We start from the raw sequence: 13,400 nt of genomic DNA on the forward strand, positions 1-13,400 counted from the left end.
GGGGGGTGCATAGCAATAATGATAACAATAACACATCACAGCAATAGTGACAGACATAAAATTAATAAATGCAATATATGATCGCATGTGATGTTACATGCATCAGGTGTTGATAAAAGTCCCATGCATATATTAATAGTGGAGGCATGACTCATAATAATGGCAGTAGAAGGTGGTGTTGAGCAGGATCAACACCAGCGACACAGGCGCAGCCTCAGACAGGACCACAGCAACAGCACAACCAAGATCACGATCCAGGCAAGGTACAGCATCAGTGCAGCTACAGCACAAGCAGTCCTCTTGCACTCTCACTGGGTGTGTCTCTCAGATGTGTCCTCCACAGGTTCAGATATTAAGTTTGCTAGAAATGGCATAGTTTGCATACAGTAGTTCTTTAGTGCAGATTTGTCATCAGGATTTTGATATGATTTTTATATCAGGGCTAAAATCGTGTTGTGTGAACTACACATTAAGGGTGCTTTAACTGTAGATTCTGAAGGATGGTAAAATGGTTACAGATTCCCTTTCTTCCCCCTCATTCTTCCACAGATGATGTGAAAAACTTTTGGCCTTCAGAATATCAAGACATTTCACGAACCAGGAAAACAACCAACTATAGCAGGTTAATAATAAATGGCAGTGAACAAAAAGCTGGATGAGCCCAAGAAGTTTTTTTAAACTTTCTAAACCTACTATGCAGATAGGTCTACATTTATTTTTGCTTTTTTCCCCATTGAAAACCCATAAATATGTCAAATGTACACAAAACAGAAGACGTGACTTCTAGGCTTCTGTTATGCAGTTGCATGCAAATCACACACACTTTCCTTAATATTCAGTGTCCGTTGGCGAAAGGTGTGGCATTTGTCTGAGCTGATGTGTGTTTGTGTGTGAGTGTGTGTGTGTGTGTGCATGTGCATGTGCATGTGTGCGTTTGGAGCCCGTGTACCTGCTGCAGATCAGCAGCAGCCACAGTGACGAGTAAACCCGCAGGGAGTTTGAAATATGCCTGTAATCCTGAAATGATCTTCTGTGATGAGTGATCCAGGGCAGAAGCGTGTGTGCATGTGTGTGTGTGTGTGTGTGTGTGTGTGTGTAGGGGTGTTTGTGTGTTTGTGTGTGTGTGTGTGTGTAGGTCGAGAAGATTTACTGTGTGTTAGTCAGAGTTCAATTTAACCATAACTCCTCTACTAATGCAGTCATCTTTGTTGTAATAAGTACAGTACAACCCTCATTTTAGGGACCAGGAAGAGAACACACCTCCTGTGTTGAGCGATTTAAAGTTAACTAATCTTGTGTGTGTGTTTATGTGTGTGTGAGCAGTGTGGAGGAATGCTGAGGTTTGGTGTTTACTGCAGTTCTACTGGTGAGAACCGACTGTGGGAGAGGAGGGGGTGTTACTGTTTACCAGCCAGACTCTTGAAGACCTGCAGGACGAGTTGAGCTTCTCATCTGTATTTAATATCTTGGATGTTTGCCTGTCGCTGGCAGCTCTCTCTTCACTTTTTATACGATACGTCTCCTCTAATGCATTTGTTATAGAGGCGGAGTAATTTACTGCATGTTTGCTGCACTGCTGCTGTAAAATATCAGCGTTTATTCTCTTTCTGTGCCAAAGAGTGATCTGGAGATGTAGAAGTTTCAAAGATGAGAAGCATACTTCTTCATCTTAGTGGCTAGAGAGAGAGAGAAATGTCTGTGTACGCGATCAGTGTAGAGAAGAGAAGTTCATGAGTCACAAAACTCAAATCCAATTCAAGTCTTTTATTAAAGCAAAGATTTCCAGGAACTACTAAGTCACATAAATACTAGGAGTCTCTTTTGCACATTCCTTTTAATGTTTCCATCTCATTTAAAGAACTCGGTGCTTTCTGACTGTGTGGATGAAGGTCTACACAAGTGTTTGTTTCTAAACAAATAAAAAACACATAAATGCACTTAATGGAATTCTAATGCAGCAGCTAATGGACATTATCAGTCACAGTGTAGACTTGCAGACTTCGTGGGTGAGACAGCAATACTGATTTCTGGGATTTTGTAGTGGACAATTAATAGCTTTTCAGATAATATTTCAGAGCATCCAAAGCCACAAATGCATTAAGGATGTAACCTTAAAGACATACAATGCAGGACAATGGTTGGGAAAAAATGTTGGCACTGAATGTTTCTGCAAACCATATGTAACCTTTGCATATAATTATGTAGTGGATATGTTGAACCTTTGTGATGTTTAGGAAAAAAATCATATTTTAGCTTATAATACTGGGTTTTGGGGGCATAATCACAGCAGGAAAAGCAGCAATGTCTCTGCCAAAATACCCCAACTGTTTATCATACCATGCAGAAAATGCAGGGATCTCTTGTTAAAAAAAAAAAGCAACACTCTTCATAGCACTATCCTTGTTGGAAAGACAGCAACAAATTGCAAAAAGAAAAAAAAAAACAACCTTATGTTACTCAGCTACTCCCGGTGTCTCCTGCTGTCCAGCTTATAAAGTCTCACTTAAAAAACATGTTTGGGGGCTGAAAAGCTGAGAAAAAAACAGAAATGGGTTGCTAAAAAATATCTTTTTTTGTCTGGAACAGTGGTAAGCAGCGTGACAGGTGTCTCACAAGGTTTCACATCATCCACTATCCCCTCCACCCCCTGATGACAAAGTTATCTCACATACTACATCAGAAACGTTGATGTGCTACATATGAAACATGTAAATGTAATGTCTTGCAGGAACATACAATGCCAACATTTTCCTCTGGTGACTGGGCTTGGTCGGGATTTGGTGATTTTAAGCTTTTTTTGCAATACATGATAGTATATGAATATTCTTTAGCTTCAGACTGCTTGTCAGACAAAAAAAAGACATTTAAAGTCATCATTATGGGCTTTTTTTCTCTCTGTTAGACAGTAATCAACAAATCATTAATTTAAATAATCAATCAGTGCAGCCGTCCTCTTCCTGTCTGTGTTTTATCTTATTTTCTTATTTTCTTGTATTATTTTCTCTAAATTTTACGTCTCCTCTCCCGCTGAACCCCTCTCCTTTCTCTGTTGGACTCTTTCTCTTTAAATATTAATGCCTACAAGGAAGGACCTCTGTTTTCTAACATTAGCGCCTGAGTGATGACTCTGAATGGCGGCAACCTAAGGCTGAACCTGTCCACCAGTCAAAGGACTGACACGCTCTCATTAAGACGTCCTCCACTCTCTGTGTCTCTCCAGTTTAAAGCACAAGCTCATTCCTTCAGCACATCAGCTTACAAAGTTATCTCCACCCGCTGTCAGCACTTCAGATTCAACCGTGTCAAAACAAGACGTAACAGACGTTAAGCGTCCTCACGTCACCACCTCTTTTCGTTTGTTTTTGACTTTCTCTTTCTTTTCATCTGGTCTCCTCCCTTCCTCGCTGTGCCTGACTTGCATCACTTTCCATCTTCATCCATCATCATCAAAACTCTGCTGTTGTAAATGCTGAACATACAGTATTAAGGTCACGTCTGTCCATTGTACTCAGTGTCCAATAGCTGCCAGTTCCTGCCTGAATGACCTCATCGCACGCAGCTGTTCGAGGAAATACCAAAAAAGTGTTTTCATCTCCCCCAACAAAATTTAGCGGCCAGCTTTCGTAGTGATTTGTGATTTGTCAGAGCCTCAGCTGGTATGTGACCTTGGTCCCTCACTCTGACCTTTGACCCCTGAAAAGACCATCCATCAGTCTGCACCCCTGATCCCGCAGACGGTTCGACACAACCTTCCAGCTACTCCTGATGCATCTTACTGTCCAGATCACTGGTTTATAAAACCTCAGCAGACAGCAGAGGTTACTCGGAGGTGGTCTCAAATTAACTCAAAGCTTTTTGGGCAACAAAACAAAGGGAATAAATAAAAGTTGCTGTATATCTGTTTTTTTTGGGGGGGGGGCATCATTACCCAATACAGGGATTTAGATTTCTCTTCTATCCTTTTAACTGGTTATCCGCAGTATCTTTTTATTTTTGTGAAATCTCTGGTGTTTATGAATGGTATTTCCCAGAGATCATTTATGTATCAGTGAAATACTCTCATGCAGTGTCCTTTTCTTTTAGTTTTATGTGGATCAGATCTTTTCTAACAAGGTTATCTTCCATTGCAAAAGAACCATTTTTGCATCTGCTAAAAAAATACAAAAAACATTAACCTCTGTTTAAAATTGCTTAGATTTTTCCTAGAGCAAAAACCTGCAGAGCAGACAATTATGATTTTAAATATTTTGTGTTCCTAATATTTCTTACATTGTAAAGAGTCAGAGAGTTAAATTTGAAAATGTACAACATACTGTATCCACGATTCTTCAGGTACTTTGCTGGTGTCTGGCCCAGTGTGAAGAAATATAGACAAGACAACATTTGGTACTTGCTCAGTGACATCCACACACTCTCACACTGTACTCTCTCTCTCATGCTACTGTATCAGCCATTCTCATCGTGAAAGCAGCCTCTCTTTGGATGGTGGACTGCTGGTGATCAGAGCCGGGTCTAGCATTTTTGAAGTCCTTGCCCCTACTACCACCACCAACAAGCAGCAGCTCAGTTACCACCTCCCCTTCTAGCATATTCCTTCACTGCCAGCTAAGCTTAAATAGCCAACGTTAGCTCTGATTGATGATAATAATAATAGTAATAATATCATTCTTATACATACCTCAGGCTGTTCTCATGCACTGTTTTGACATTTTCCTATGAAAACCAATCCAAGTATTTGGGAAGGCTGTGATCAGTTGACCAATAGGGGTGTGAATCTTTCACTATCTCACGATTCGATTCGATTTTGATTTTGATTCCTGAGGTTACGATTCGATTCAGAATCGAATCTCGATTCAAAACGATTTCCGATTCAAAATCAATTCCTGATTAAAAATATAGGTGGTGTAATGTCAGGATCTACTCCAGTCTGTTTTGCCAGTGCAATATTATGCTATGAAAGCAAAGTGTGTATGAAATTATGGAGATTTTATTATGTACCAGCTTTTCTTGTTGTAGAAAACCTTCCTCCCAAATGTTGGGAATCAGAAAGTGAAAAAAAATAAACATTGTAATTCTTTTTGTCCTCTTTTTTTTCTCTCTTCCTTTCTTGGCAGCGTTGTACCCCTCCACATGGTGGCGCTTTTGGCACCCACCTATACGGACTATGCCAAGAACGAGCCCTTTGAGTTATTGTGGCAGGTTAACCTGGCTGTCTGTTCAATTTCTTACTAGAAGTTGTATTTGAGGCACAGTTTTGTAGTTTGCCAACTGAGAGAGCACAGGGTAGAAGAATATTTTTAGTTGTTTGGATGTTTTATTGTTGGTGAAGATTTCAAGAAAAAGTGTGGATGCACGCTGTCACTCAGATTTAGCCAGCAGATATAAGCTGTGTTCGAAACCGTTCCCTATCACTGAAATAGGGGACTATGTAGTGTGTTTGCCATTTTGTAGTAGAATTCTCAGCAGTTAATTTCTTCCACTATATAGTGCACTATATAATACCCACAATGCACAGCCAATTTGAGTGCACATATGACATACCCTACATTTTACTCCCATATACCGCAATACAATGCGGTTTTGTATTTCCAGAGAAAGAAAATTCCAGCGTCGTGTCCTAAATCTTGTTCGGTTTTTCCTTTTATAGTTCACTATTTAATACACACTACCTAGAGAAAAGTGAGTGAGTGAACAGTTTCAAAGTCAGCTATAGTGTTTGTCATCTTTAGTATGTATTTGCTTCTGAATCAATCAGTCTAGTGTATAACATTTTGATTTGCAGTCTGAGGCACAAATTTGCCAAAGTAGCTTTGCTTCAGTGTATGCTTATTCATTCTTATTTATACAAGCACCACATACAGCCCAAAAGGACCCCACCAGGCGGCACAAACAGGCCGTGAATGCTGCCTGTATTTACATTTCTGCATAATAGACTTGAATCTCTGACCTGTTACCCGTTTGAACAGCTCATTAGCGTCTGAGCGCGTGACTGCATCAGTCGGGGTGTTTTGAATCTTGTGTACTTTCTCTCATCTCTGTCTGTTTCTCAGCTCAGTCATCTCTGCCTCTGTTCCGTCTTTCATCCATCGGAGTTCACCTCTTTGTTTCGCACAGACACCCAGCTGGTTATTTCCTGTCTCTCTCTCTCTCTCTCTGTCTCTGTCTCTGTCTGGTGGTGGCGGCTGCTGCAGACTGCTGTAGGTGGTCAGGATCGCTCAGACGGCAGGAGGGAGAGGAGAGTCTGTCTGGGGCGCTGAAAGGACAACTGGCTGGCTCATCCTCTCCTTTCTTTCTCTTTACGTGTCTGTCTAGCGCATGCATGCACTTAGCTTAAGAGCTATTAAAGCAAATGTTAGTTGGCAAAAAGAGCTGGATGAGCTGAGGGCCTAAAAGGGCAGTGGTACATGTTCTCATCGAAACAATGACGTCAGTGTAGTGGAAATTAGATTGTTGTTTGATTTTTAATGCCATGTCCTGCTGTCGCAGTTTGGTTCGCAATAAACAGCCATACAAACAGAACTTGAACTGAGAATTGGAGGACAGAAACAAAGAAATTGTTAAAATGTGACTTATTTGTGTTGGTAGTGAATATACAGAACGTAGTCAGAGAGAAAAAAGCAGAAACAGCGTAAGAGATGAAGCCAGACAGAAAAACTGCATAAAAAGATAAAGAAAATAGCACGAGATGATGAAGTGAAGGGATCAGTGAAGCATTCACGGTGGAGGTTTTGGTTTTGGGCTACATTTGAACTGATTTCTTGTTTCTACATTTTTTTACTTGTGTGAATTACTTGTAGTGACCCATACTCATTGTCTTGTATTTTGTAATTCCAAGAGGCTGGAGTTCAGGAAAACAGAAATGTCAATCTCATGGACTTTCTGCATTCGTTAGGTTATTTAAATTAATACTATACATAAGGGGTTAAAGTTGAATTTCCCTTTCCTAAACAAATAAAAAAAAAACCAACTTAATAAATTAAGCACGGGAGAGGGAGTTTTTCATCACCCCCTCCCCTCTTATAAATAATGAACACTCCCTAAAGTTGATGCTGTTACTCCCTGTCTCTTGATTAGCATTACCTAAATGGTTTATTTGGATGTGGTATGTATACTTAGTTTTCACACAATACGTTATATGATTTTTTTGTGACATTAGAGACTCAATAAAATTTGCATCATTTTAAAGAGTTTCATCCCAAAAATAAAGAGATTTACTTGGATAAGGAAATCATACCTACTCTCTGAAAGTTATGTTTGGAGTTATGTTTCATTATATTGAATATCAGTCTGGTTTGGCAGTTTTTTGATAGGGTTATTTAAAAGTCAAAGCAACTGAAAATGACTTATTTCTTACTTATCCTACAGTTCAGTGAGATATATACATTTTAAGCATCAATTGACGTCCATTTAAACGTATGGTATATTAGCAACATTGCTATATATATCAGTACAATACAGTAAACATGATTTGATTTTTGTCTCATAATCACCAGCAAACTTAACAGTCATTTACATTTTTAATTTTCTTTCTTTTCCTTTATTTATAATGTTGCATTTGAGGCTTTGTAGTCTCTGAAAGTGGACTGTGTGTGTGTGTGTGTGAGAGAGAGAGAGAGAGAGAGAGAGAGAATGGAGTGCAGTGTTCACTATCAACAGGGAAGTGGTGAATTAAACCATTGTGCTCTCATTACAGCCACTTTTGTGTGGAAGGTGGCAGCTGTTAATCTTGGCACACAGCTAGAGCGCTTGGATTATCACATGAGTACACACACACACACACACACACACACACACACACACACACACACCGATAAGCTGGCCAGTAGCCTTTAAATTCATGAAGCCGCTACTGTTCCTCATTGTTTTGAATAGCTATCAGTTCTTGTCTCTCTCTCTTTGACTCGGTCTCATGCTCCTCTTTTGTGGCGTCCATGATAGTTGTTCCCTTTACAATCCAAAACAGAAAGCCTATTGAATCGACCTTCTCTGTCATGGGACAGATGGAATCACCATGACTCTACTGACCCTGTTGTGACTCAATGTACTGAAAATGCTTGAGGACATGAAGTAACTACTAATTCCTCCCTTGAACTCTTGTTGTGACGTTTTCCTGCCATGTTTCAAACCTCTCCCATTTCCTCTCTCTTTTCTCTGTCCTTTACCAGTTGGGATGTCCTGAGTCAGTCCTCCGGGCCCAGAAAGCGGTGTGCTGATGGGACCTGCTGCGCCACCATGAGCTTACAAGATGGCGGCTGCAGCTACGCCAGCAGCGCCAACATGGCCACCGCTAGTGGCAGTATGCGGCGGCGCCTGGAGGACCAGGAGTTCTCCTTGCGCGTCTACCCAGGCGCCCTTGCTGAGGGCACCATCTACTGCCCCGTCAGCGCCCGCAAGAACACCACAGCTGCTGAAGCCATCGAGTGCCTCATCGAGCGTTTGCGTCTGGATCGTACCAAATGCTACGTGTTGGCTGAGGTGAAGGAGTTTGGTGGGGAGGAATGGATCCTAAACCCTGGCGACTGCCCTGTTCAACGGATGATGCTGTGGCCGAGGAGTGCACTGGAGAACCGCAGCGGCCTTGGCAGTGGTGATGACTACCGCTTCCTCCTGCGGGAGAAGAACCTCGATGGATCTATTCATTATGGCGGCAGCCTGCAGATGTGGCTGCGGGTGACTGAGGAGCGCCGCCGCATGGTGGAACGGGGTTTCCTACCCCAGCCTGCAGGGAGCGACCCTCCGTCTGACCTATGTGCTCTCCCGGAGCTAACAGAGCGCACCATTTTGGAAAGTCTGCGGGCACGTTTTCGCCAGGAGAAGATCTACACATACATTGGAAGTATTCTTATTGTTGTTAACCCCTTTCAATTCCTGCCAATCTACAATCCGAAATATGTCAAATTGTACGACAACCACACACTGGGGAAGCTCGAGCCCCACATTTATGCTGTGGCAGATGTGGCGTATCACGCCATGCTGCAGCGGCGGAAGAACCAGTGTATAGTCATTTCTGGGGAGAGTGGGTCTGGGAAGACCCAGAGTACCAACTTCCTCATTCATCACCTGACTGCACTCAGCCAGAAGGGATTCGCCAGCGGGGTGGAGCAGACCATCCTGGGAGCGGGGCCAGTGTTGGAGGTAAGAAACTCACATGAAAACACTTCCAGTGTTGAGAAAATGTAACAGACAACATCCTCCCATGGTCTTTTGGTTTGCCAGCAGGATAACGTAACAATAGATTGTCAGGAAATTTGGTTATGATGAAGGAACAGAGGATTCTGGTTTTCGTGGTGGTTCAAATCTGCATTTCCATCTTTAGATACCATCAGGGATATTTCAGAAATTAATAACGAAGGGCTCTTCCTTCCAAATCTCTGATAGGCATAATATCTGATGATGACTGTTGAACCTTTCAGTATTGTTGAATTTATTTGTGCTTTGTACCTGACAGTCTGGTGTGACCCCAGCTGAGTCTAGCAGCCCTTTTTCAGTTCATGAACTTTCTCTGAAACTGCTGCTTGATCGAGAGGACCTGTTGTCTTCATGTACTTCCTGCCCCCAAAAGAGACAAACAGGAATGTACAAAAAAAACTTGTATAGTACTGATTTAAATCATGTTTCCTGCAAAAAATTGCAGGACATTTACTCATCCCAGGAACTACTTTTAAAGGAAGTAAAAGGTTTCCCCGGCCCATCTTTGTTCTCACCATGGTCTAAAGACCCATGAAGTTCTGGCTCCATAGTAAATAATCTCTTTAGTATTTAATTTCTCTCATGCACAGCACTCCAGTGCTGTCTTTCTGTCTCTCAGCGATCTCTCCCTCCCTTTCTCTGTCTTCATTAAATTGAGCCAAGAAGCCAACAGCAAAGCCTATCAAAAAATGGAAATGTTCTTCCCTCATCCTAAAATGGTCCGAAATCAATATAGAGTACATTTTATGAGTGAAGCAGTACACAAGTCAAAGTAGCAACACTGAGTTTGACAAATTAACAACAGTCATCCCAGCAAACCCCACCACAAAGGTTCCTGTACTTTCAGGGAGTACTGCCCCTTGATCAGGCACTATTTTGGGTAAAATAATGTCCCTAGAACTTAGTTTAGACCCTGGTTCCTGCAGTTGAAAGACAATGACTTCTGCAAAATATTACTAGTTCCTGGGGAAACTTCCTGTGGTTGAAAAGGGACCATTGTTTCTGATTCCCTGGGGATCTTTAGTTCCTGGGACCATTTGATGGAAAAGAGACAAAAGTAAACACATAAGGGCCCTTACACACCATGGTCAGCTGTTGGTCAATCTCAGGCCTTTGGTGAGCATCTGTCGCCCTAGTTTTTGCAGTGTGTCTTGCACCATTGGCACAACTCGGTCCTCGTTGGCCCTTGTGGTCTTTTTTTCAGCTGGAGGTAGTGGAGCCCGTCAGTGAATGAAATCACTGGCAGTATAGCTCAGTGCATGAGAGGAGAAACGGAAGGGAAGAAAGAAAACAAAAGACTTAAGTCAAACTTGTCATATTATATTAGATTATTTTTTTTAGCCATTGGGCTCTTTAGCAGAGTGGTTCACAGTTGTTTGTCACCAATAGTTTTTATGTTGGTTTCTGGGCCTCAAGACCAAAGCAGACCACAAGTCCAGTCTGAGATGAATGTTGGGCAACTTAGACAATGTTCTTTTGAAGAAGTGCTGGAGCTTGTTTGTTAAGATGGCTTTTCAAGGCTCGTAAATTGTAGAACTATAAGATGGTAAAGATGTTTGATGGCAAACAGGCTAATAAAGCACAATTAATGATCAAGAAACGTATGACTTTGAGATCAAGACTTGTTGTAGCACTGTAGCCATGGACATGCCTTCATTAAGAACTGAAATATTTTTCTATTGCTGACCTTTGTTCCTCAACAAATTACCATGTTTAGTCCTGTTTAGTGAAAAATTTCCTACTGATGAAGCAGCAAGCTGACGCCAAGCTGAATGTGGTTCATATGTTGTGAATTAGACGACCCGGCTACAGAGAGGAAGTGACAAAATCCAGATTAAATCTGAAGAGAAGTCAGCAGGTTATTTCTCTAGCGTTGGAATGTCAGCTCATGAGACGAGGCATGAAATGGATTATAGAAATGTCTTTCTGAAATTGGAATACTGCGACGTGCAGGAAAACCTATATTTAGCCCCAGCTTTACCACATATGACTCTTATGGATGTTATTTGACCCAGAAATGGTGTGTCAAGTTTCTGCATTGATGGAAATAAAAGAACCTAGTGGCTTGTCCCCTAATCCGCCCTGGATTATAAATCAATAACGGATTATGGATTATGGAATTTCATTTGGAATTTCATGTTTTGAGAAGGTCTGTTCAAGGGCAACATGTTCTCTTACACATATAACTCAGTGTAGTTTGTTGTTTTCTGGCAGCCATTTTATTCGGCAGTGCACAGCTTCCTGTCAGGACGTATGGGGATGTCATGTCGACACGCAGCTGTGCATGTTGACACCATGTGCGTCCCATGTGGAGGTCTGTACAGTAAAATGAGGCAGTGGATATACGATTTGTCATCTGGGAATCATGAATCACCTTTTAGACGTCCTTGTAACTGCAGCTGCTTTTGTGTTTATAGTTTTCTTACATAAAGAATGAATAATCTCTGTTAAAACTACATTTTATTTAGAAATTCCTGCAAAATAGAAGCTTTTGAGGCATGTGACTACTGCTTGATGCTATGTCATACATCCTAAGAATCTCTTGCAAAGTAACAAACGAGGGATGTATTACACATGAGAAAATTGAGAGATATTTAGGCGGTATTGCTTCACTGCATAGCTGTGGTTGACCATCACACAGGTACAGTTGCACTTCTCTGCACGTGATGATTTGACGCTGGTGACTGAATGCCTGTCAGGTGCTGGAGGCGACAGCACTGGGAGGACTCAGAGGCTTGTTTTGATAATAACACAGATAGAGGAACATTACTCTCTGAGGAACTGGATACTGTTTGGTGGCTAGTAAGCTGTGTGTGGGAGCATGACTGTGTCTTGTGTAATCACTTCCCCATCAGTCAACTGTCTGACATAGGTGTGCGAAACAAGGTGCAAAGCTGAAATGTCACAGGGATGAACAAGCGAACGGAGTTATGAGAAAAATTCCATCTCTCACAACCAGTGTGTTGTGTTGTTTTGAGTTGTTTTCTTGTGCCCTTGTTGATAATTTGCCAGATGTAGGAGACAGTTTGGTATCACAAAATGCTTCAGTGATCTAAAATACCTGTATAACATGTTTTTTGTGTTTGCCAAAAAAGAAAGAGTATATCTAGAGCCAGCAGCATAAATGGCAGTTAGAGCAGTGTTGCACAAGTATCATTTGGAATTATTTTACACAGTATGTGATATGTTTATCAATAGCGTGGAATAAACATCAAGTAAAGTAAGTGGATTTTCATGAACCAAAATCAGGAAAACATTTTGTAATTCTTTGAAACTTGGTATTTTACCCAGGACTGGTGCCTTATGTCCTATAATACATTGATTGTTGTGTGCCTGATGTGCATTTTTGACTGGCTTGCATGGAGTGGTCTCACCAATTTTTAGATAAACTAGCAAAATGGTAATCCAAAAATAGGCTTGTGTGGTATTAACCTCTTAGGGTATAGTGTGGCATTTAGAAATCCCGTAGGTATGATTTACAATACCGTCAAAAATACAGATGTTCCTCTTTCTATTAAACTGATATGGAGATGCACAGCATGCACCGCAAGAGGCCAGTCTCTACTAGTAGAACAGGCAGCTGGGCTTCTGATGGTGACTATGAATGGTGGGGATAACGTTACAGGACTAGAAAAAAGAAAAGTGAGTCTACCCCTGTTTGGGAGTATTGCCACACAAAACATTTTTCTTGGGATAACTTCCTACAACTACAAAAGCTGTTTATTATTTAACACTTCATCTCCTGTAGCCCACTGATGTGTTGGTATCGACTGCGCAACAAGTGTCATTGGGTCCTCCAGCAAGAAGGGCACTCATTTCCTATGTATTCATTATTCTATGGGAAGTATTTCAATCCAGCAAGACTTTTCTAAGTAGGTTAATGGTATATTAGAAACAGCATTGCAGGTTTAACAATGTCATGCATGCTACAATGACTTCAGCAGCTCAGCTTTGGGGATTTGCCCACAGTAGAAAATTTTGAGCATCAAACACTTCATTTCCTGCATTCAGTTACATTTTAATGCACCTATTTGTGCTTTTCTGCATTGACTTATGGTGTAAATGTCTGTCAAGATAAAATTTAAACTGTCATGGTTTTTGTTCTGCATTCTTACAAAGGTGAATGCAGATTATCATACAAAGTATGAACTCACACCCACGGGCTGAGACGGTCACCGATCTTGCCAAAGTGTGCATCGCTCCTTCTTTCA

General features: G+C 41.3%; 1 protein-coding gene across 2 annotated transcripts in view; it reads left to right on the forward strand.

Annotated features, from left to right (window-relative positions):
- The window catches only part of LOC121949825 (unconventional myosin-IXAa-like), a 164,643-nt gene that overhangs the window by 30,497 nt on the left and 120,746 nt on the right, over positions 1-13,400 (forward strand). For both annotated transcript variants that reach the window (XM_042495609.1, XM_042495610.1), the window contains exon 2: positions 8,166-9,135. In XM_042495609.1, coding sequence (XP_042351543.1) covers positions 8,233-9,135 — 903 coding nt within the window. In that variant the 5' untranslated portion in view covers positions 8,166-8,232. The remainder of the gene's footprint in view (positions 1-8,165; positions 9,136-13,400) is intronic.

This window comes from Plectropomus leopardus, chromosome 11 (genome assembly GCF_008729295.1).
Source record: "Plectropomus leopardus isolate mb chromosome 11, YSFRI_Pleo_2.0, whole genome shotgun sequence".
Taxonomy (NCBI): Eukaryota; Metazoa; Chordata; class Actinopteri; order Perciformes; family Serranidae; genus Plectropomus; species Plectropomus leopardus.